Raw genomic sequence first — 7,364 nt, 5'->3', positions numbered from 1 at the left:
GTTTCTTAAAATTTGGCTTTTTAATAGAAATGATCCATTTTCAGAAGTATCTGGGGGATGTTTGAGCCATGTCATCTTTTGGGTAAATGGACATCTCATATTTTTCATTTTCTGCAAAATTACTAAACGAAATCCAATTCAGAGCTTACTTTGGATCCCTAGATACAGACTGTGATTAAAATGCATTTAAGTTTGTTCTATGTTACACTAAACTCTGCCCCAACACTGTTGCACACCAAAATCCTGATATATTTCCATATCTAGATGCTCAGTTTCTAACTCAGATATTTCCTTCTCACAGTAAACACACACAAAGAAATACTTAATCTTTTAAAAGACCTTAGAAATCAGTATGCCCCATCCTGGAAGTTTACCAGATCAGTGCCAGGACTTTAAACCCCCAGTCGTGTGCATTCTGCAATCAGCAAGCCAAAGGCCTTTTTCAGCAGAAATTTCCCCTTCAGATTCCTAGCTTGATAGGCATTTTCTATTGCCCAAAGGTGCAAACTGAGATGGTTTGTAAGAGCTTTATTTTTGAAAAGTGTTGGCTGCTTTGGTTGTGAAGAAGAGGAACTCATCAAGTGCTGTACAGTGACTGGAGAACTCAATGTTCCTCATCCAGCATGTGAGGAGGCTCCTGAACGGGGACTCTCGGGGCCCATTCAGAATGTGAAACACAAAAATTTTGTTGTATCTGAAACAGTTTTCTGCCTGGGTTGAGATGACACCCTCAGAGGTGCTGCTGGATGCCTATATTGAACTCTGCAAGTGCTTAATGAGCTCAGGGGTGTTCTAGAAGGAAGAAGTGGTAGGATTTCCTGCCTGAATTTTGCTTTAGTTCAGAGATTGCTTCATGCAGTGTAAAGGTACTATGCGTTGGAGACCAGAATCTTCAGCTTCACCTCTCCAAAATTAGCATCCTAACATCAAGTGGGAAAATCCAGTTCTCTTTCTTGCCTGCTCTTTTTCCATCTCTTTGCTTGCACTACTGTCTCAGTCCATGATGGAGCTTGACGTTTGAACTATGCGTAGCAAACTAGCATTTCTTAGGGCCGTGGGCTGGCATAGCAGTTGTTTGATTCCCACGTGATCCCTAGACAGAAGGTAAGCACCTTGAAATTCACTTCAGTAGATGAGAAGTGCGCTGGATAACCCAGGAAAGATGGAGTCCTCCAGGAAGCTGCTTCCCAGCCGCGCTTTTGGCACTTGATGGAAACGTTTTTGGAAAGTAGCTTTGTCAGAGGATGTCACAGGGTTTTCCAGTCTCTCTCTCATGGCACTGTGCTCTTGCATTCTGTCCCAGGTGCCATTTACATACCGATATGTTCTGTTGGTCACCTGCCCTAGATTTTAACAACCAGCCCAATGAAACAATCTTTGATGGGGCCCTGGGAGTCAGGCACCTGTGATGATAAAAAGACTCCATCAGCTTTCATGCGAAAGCTTTGAAAATTCCTCAAGCTGAATGAAGTAGAGTTTCTGCAAGGTCTAGCAGTTCAAACAGCAGTGTCTAGTTTAATTATGAGAAACCCTCTTGGTAATCACACTTAACACCTGCTGCCGTTTTTGACTTCATTACTTAGTAATGAGAAAGTATTTAATTGTGTTGTTCTGTCATTTTCCTTTTCCAGTGCCATTAATGGGCCCAGGGATATATTTGTCATTAAGGACTAGACTATACTAGACACTTTGATTGGTTCATAGCTCTGGCATGGACTGCTGACTTGATCTTGGGTGAGCTGCTTGGTCTCTCTGGACCTTGATTAGTCTTTTGCAGAGTGGCTATAAAATGCATCTTTTTCAGCTTTTGTCTAGTCAGAGTGTTAGTCAAGTGAGTTGGAAGCTGGCAGAGGGCATCTGACCACTTCCTGTGAACACATTAGAAGAGAGGAAGAAGAGCTACTTAAGTTAAGGAACAGTTTTGGCAGAACAAATGCCTATATATAGAAGGTGTATAAATTTGAGATGGAAACTCAAGTTTCTTCTCATCAGATCAGTAGAGTTCCAGAGCAGGCTTCCAGGATGATTCAAGGGTGAGAACGACCTGGTCGTAAGGTATGTTTCTACTGCTCCTAAACTTCAAGTGCATCGCATAGGTCAAAGCTACCTGCTGATTCTGTCCCTGCTGCTGCCTGGCTGTGATGCATCTACCAGTCCTGCTGCTGCTTTTGTAATTGTATCAGTGGTCAGGTGTGACGTCTCTTTAATTTTGGGGGGTTAGTGTCTCTTAAGGATTGGCAAATGCTCTAGCTGCCTTTAGTATGGACCTTAACCAGTTAATAAGCAGGATTACTTGGCATGGGTTTCACTGCAGCAAAGGACTGGTCTTTGCAATGCCAAATGTTCTATTCCTGTCTAGTATTTCCCAGAAATTGCATCATTTCACCTTGTGAGACAGTGAAATCTGAGTGGCAAGAAGATGCCACTACAAAATTAGTAGTTTTGCCAGGTTGATGATTCTGAGTTTGGAGTTTTTTTCTAAAGGTTGGCAGGTGTCAAACATCACTTTTGGACGTTCAAATATCACTTCTGGATGTTAAAGGTTGAAGTATTTTAATCTTCACACATTTCCTTACTCCTTTTCACACACTCTAGGTTGCCAGATGGATGCCAGAGACAAGCAGCTTTTACGCTCCCTGCGCCTGGAGCTCTGCACAGAGGTGCTGGTAGATGGACTTGTTATTCAGTATCTCTACCAAGAAGGGATTCTCACAGACAGTCATGTTCAAGAAATAAAAGCCCAAACCACTAGTCAGAGGAAAACCATGATGCTCCTTGATATTCTCCCCACCAGAGGACCCAGAGCTTTTGACGTGTTCTTGGATTCCTTACAGGAGTTCCCATGGGTTAAAGACAAGCTGATACTGAAGCGTAAGGAAATGACAATACAAGATCCTTCAGGTAAGGCCAGGATTGCTGTTGCTGGTATTTCGAAGCTTGTACTCAAGCCATAATTTTAAACAGAAATTTCAAGTTATGCGTTGTGTAAACTCATGATACCAAGAAAAGGGAGCAGCCTGAATTTCCTGGAAGCCACTCAAACACCAGGAAATATTTCAAAGTTTGGGACAAGGGCAGGGCTGAGTTTCAGGAGACAAGGAGACAGTAGGAGGGGCTACCTTGGGAGAGGCTGGGATATAGGAGGACCCATAATCCATTGCCTCAAAGGGAACGGACTATAAAAAGTAGTTTTGACTGGCTGCAGAACAGTGTCTTTGCCATCCATATCCAGTTATTGTTTAGTTTATGTGTGTTTGTTTCCTGAATCATTTATATTTACAGAGTTTTTATTTGTTTACTTTTATTATGCTTTTAACGTAATTTTGACTTAATATGCTAATTTAGATTAATTTAGTTTATTATATGCACTGGAGTGCAAATATCTAGGATCATTACTTGCAAAATTACTAGCCCCTGCTTATTTTCAAAACAAACGTGGGTGCTAACTGATTATTTAGTATAATCTCTGGCTTTTTGGTATTTAAATGTACTTCTAAAACTAGTTTTCTAGACTTGATGTTTGTTCAGAAGTGATTTCTTTACCAATCTATGCATGCAATAGCTGAGCTGTTTGGAAGTCAAGACAACTGCTTAAAATGCACATTTCTTGTCCCAGAGTGTGGCAGCGTGCACTGGCTGGTAACCTCATGTTACCAGCGAGGTAGTGAAATAGTCCTCACTTGGGAACATCTTTTCCAAGCAGTCTGATTAATCTTTCTCCAAGCCCTCACCCTCTGGTGTACCCCCATTTGAGTTTGGTCATCCATATTTTGATGCACATGACATGTCATTTTTCCAGTGTCAGTGTGCTTTGCGTGAGACTGAAAGCCTGTGAAGAAGGGTGGCTAAGACCCATTGACCATCATGTGCACCTGCGTCTCAGTTAGCTGCATGTTCAAGAACATTTTGTCAAGATCTGCTGGACAAATCTGAGATTATCTTACCTTAGTAATGGCATATCCAGACAGCTGGTCTTTGTATTGGTCTCTGTGTACGTTGCTGTGTGCGTGTTTGGAAATGAGTAAATAATTTTCAAAATTTGGGAATAAATGTCCTATGCTGCCTGCAAGTTCTCAGCATAATGCGAACCAGGGCACTGAGTGTGCTGGAAAAGGCCTTGCTCACTTGAAACAAATACTGTCATGCTGATGCTCTTTATTTGCCTTACAAATCGGCCTCTTTGTTTGATAATTGCTGCTTAAGCTGGTGAATAACCTTACAGTTCCAGAAACACACAGCCATTAAATACAGTCGGGATCATGTAGTTTGTTACTGAAAAAATTGTTACCAGTTTTTGTTTTGATTGTTTTGTGGGTTGCTTGTTCCCGCTTTTGATCACTTGTGACTAATGTGCTGGATTTCTGCATATCAGGTTCTCTGGTTTTGAGTGGGCTGACTGCACTTGATAGTCCTATTGCCAAATTTTGCGTGTAAATTAGAAAAGGCTTCCAGATTAGATCAAAGGTTAATGTTATTTTTATGGTGGCAATACAGAGTATAAGAACAGGATAAGAGGCAGAAAGCCAAGTTTGTTTTAATATTTAGGCATGTTCTTTAGAAACCAAAGAAAGAGAGCACCATCTGTGCCCTCATAAATGCTGAGTGTGGCCTGGAATGAATTGGAAACTATGGTGGCATCATCAGCGCTGATTACATGCAAGAAAATGTGGTTTGGGATAAAAAGCTTCGCTTTGCATTCTAACAACAGACTTCGAAGCTTTTGTCTTGGCAGAATACATGAACATATGCTTAGCCTTAAGCATGGAAAAAGCCATGTCCTCTAATAAAACTATAAGCATATTTAAAATTAAATGTGTTCCCTAGTGCCATGCTAGATAACTTCTGCCTTATTGGAAACTATTATTATAACTGATTATTTGTCAATGGTAATCTGTTTTAAAGAAGCCAGTTGTGGTAAAAAAAGCTTGCCACATACACACCATCCTTCTTTTAGACCTTAAAACTTCTAAAATGGAAGTATGTCCCCAGATTTTTAAAACTTTTTTTTCTTTGAATCGTATATACTATGGAAATGGAACACTTTCTGTTCACTTGTTTATGCTCAATTAAAATTCTGTTAACTCAAGGAAAATATCCTCAGTTTTACAGACCCTTTTGCAGAACTAAGGAGTGGTAGAAAGTTGATCCTTGAAGAAAGGTTTTATTTTAGTGTTTTGCTTCTCAGTGATTACATGTAGGATTTTTCAAGTCAGTAACTAAATAGACTATTAGATTATGTCTATCTGAACCTGGAAACTGGCATGTACACAGTGACTTTTTGTGTAGGCCTTTGAATTATTTTGCATTTTGTTCAAATAGTTCAGGCTTTCTATGCTTCCTTCAGCTGAGAAGTATAGTTTGTTAAAAAAGAAATCACAACTATAATTATTTAGAAACTTCAATTTTTTTTCTTTTCCTAGTAAAAAACAAGCCAAAACCAACAAATCAAACAAACAGCAATTTCAGAAGGTCAGAAATAAAAATATTTTTGTTGATGTTGTATAAATATGATCTGGTGGACCAAGCGGCTACAAAATGGAAGCCAAAGTCTGAGATCTAGGCAAGACACTGCCACTGACTCATTGTGAGTCTTTGAGCAAATTCTTTCAAGGCAATGGATTTATTGATTCCCAAGTTGTGTAGCTCAGTGTAACGTTCATGGAACAGCATGGAGTGGAACTGTAAATTGGCCCGGGATTCAACCCAGACTATGCTGTTTGGCTGCTTGCAAATAAATGAACTTTAAAATCTCTGATGTCCTGAGTCTTATTGCTGAATGTCAGTTGACTTAAAAATAATAGTTCTGTGTACTGTTATCTGATGTAGTTCCGATGAACACAGAAGACCTTAATCCTGCAGAGCATGAGGAATAGTTTTTCCTTGAGAATCAGGAGGGTGATATGCAGGCAGGTAGGGCCACTTGCATCTGTGTAACTGAAGCAAAGAGACTCAAGATTTCTTCCCCTTGCTTGTTTACTTTATGCAAGGACAGCCTTTTGCCTAGGGTCCCCTTTCTCCTCTCTCCTATGGATCTGTCAGATGGCCACAGCTTTGAGGAAACCTTTTTATAAGCTAGGGAAAGTGTAGTTGTAAAACCCCAAAATCTCAAGAAGGAAGTCTAAAGTCATGTGCTTTTTGGAGGTATTTATGGCTTTAATTGATTTAAAGGTGATAGGGTATCTATCTTGCTTGTATAACAACCTGTGATAAACCAGTTCACCCTGTGCAGAGTGGCATTGCAAGACTTAATCATTATAAACATCAAACACAGCATGAGTTTCTGGTTTTGAAGATCAAAACTTCTGCCGTAGTAAGAGTTAACAAAAGTAATGTGTGTCTGTTTCACTGGGAAAAGACTATTCTGGTTTTTCTGCCCTAGTTTGGATAACTTTATGCCTTTGTCAGGAACATAAATCTTCAGTATAGTCTTATAATTCCTACAAAAAACTACAGCTGTTGGCAACAGAATTCCCTTCTTTCTAGGAACAGCACACAGCAACAGTTACCCAGTATTTTTTGCACTGAATAAAAAAAATACAAGTTTTGATGGTGTTTGTTTATCAGATTGTTTTTCTAATCTCACTCCCCTTGGGAATTTCTCAGCCTAAGTATTATATTTCTCTCCATAATACATGTGCTGTAAAATAATTTACTTCTAAAAGTGTTAGTACTGCACCTCTGTAGTATAGATGATTTCTTCATTCCCCAGGAAATTGCAGCATACTGAGAACAAAAAAGTGAGATATGGTGTTTGCCAAAGGCATCCTGGAGCAGCTGTTGCTATCTGGCAAATGGTAGTGAATTTAGGGCAACAGAATTGCCATGGGAAAGCTGTACTCTCACAACTAGGCAGGGAATAGTTTCTAATGCATAATTTTGTTGTGGTACCTAGCCAACATTAGTGTCCTGCTAGACTTGGGTGAGGTTTTTTCATTTACACAGATTTTAGTGTGGTTGAGGTTTTTCCCTGGATGTGTGGGGAGTGTGTGTTGTTGTATAGCTATATAAAGCTTCATGTTGTGTAACACTTTGGATGAAGCATGCAAATACAAAACAAAGCAAAACATGTACTTATGCCGAGAAAGCCAGATATCCTTCCATCCCCTCCCAGCTTTCCCAAAGTCCTTTTTCCACAGCTGGGTTGCGGATTTCTAAGAATTTGGATTCAAATGCAAAAGCATTTGTATGTGGGGAATTTTAGTATCTCTTCTTACCTTTTGTTGGCTGCTTCCTGCCCTCTTTCTATCCTGCTTTTTCTCCCATTTAATGCAGTGAGGAAACAGCCTGATCTCTTGCCTTTTCCATTTGGATATCAGATAGGAAAGCAGGTGAGGAATCCCTTTTCTCTCTCTAAAATGGTGGAC

General features: G+C 39.9%; 1 protein-coding gene across 2 annotated transcripts in view; it reads left to right on the top strand.

Moving 5' to 3' along the window:
• CRADD (CASP2 and RIPK1 domain containing adaptor with death domain) overlaps positions 1-7,364 on the top strand; it is a 76,858-nt gene that overhangs the window by 251 nt on the left and 69,243 nt on the right. The window contains exons 1-2 of one of the 2 annotated variants that reach the window (XM_017738018.1): positions 42-2,055; positions 2,596-2,901. In XM_017738018.1, coding sequence (XP_017593507.1) covers positions 2,604-2,901 — 298 coding nt within the window. In that variant the 5' untranslated portion in view covers positions 42-2,055; positions 2,596-2,603. Of the gene's footprint in view, positions 1-41; positions 2,056-2,595; positions 2,902-7,364 lie in introns of those variants that run through there. The other variant, XM_008636567.2, reaches the window with a different exon arrangement.

Source organism: Corvus brachyrhynchos, unplaced genomic scaffold, assembly GCF_000691975.1.
Source record: "Corvus brachyrhynchos isolate BGI_N302 unplaced genomic scaffold, ASM69197v1 scaffold56, whole genome shotgun sequence".
NCBI classification, from domain to species: domain Eukaryota; kingdom Metazoa; phylum Chordata; class Aves; order Passeriformes; family Corvidae; genus Corvus; species Corvus brachyrhynchos.
This window is presented reverse-complemented; position numbering and strand designations above follow the sequence as displayed.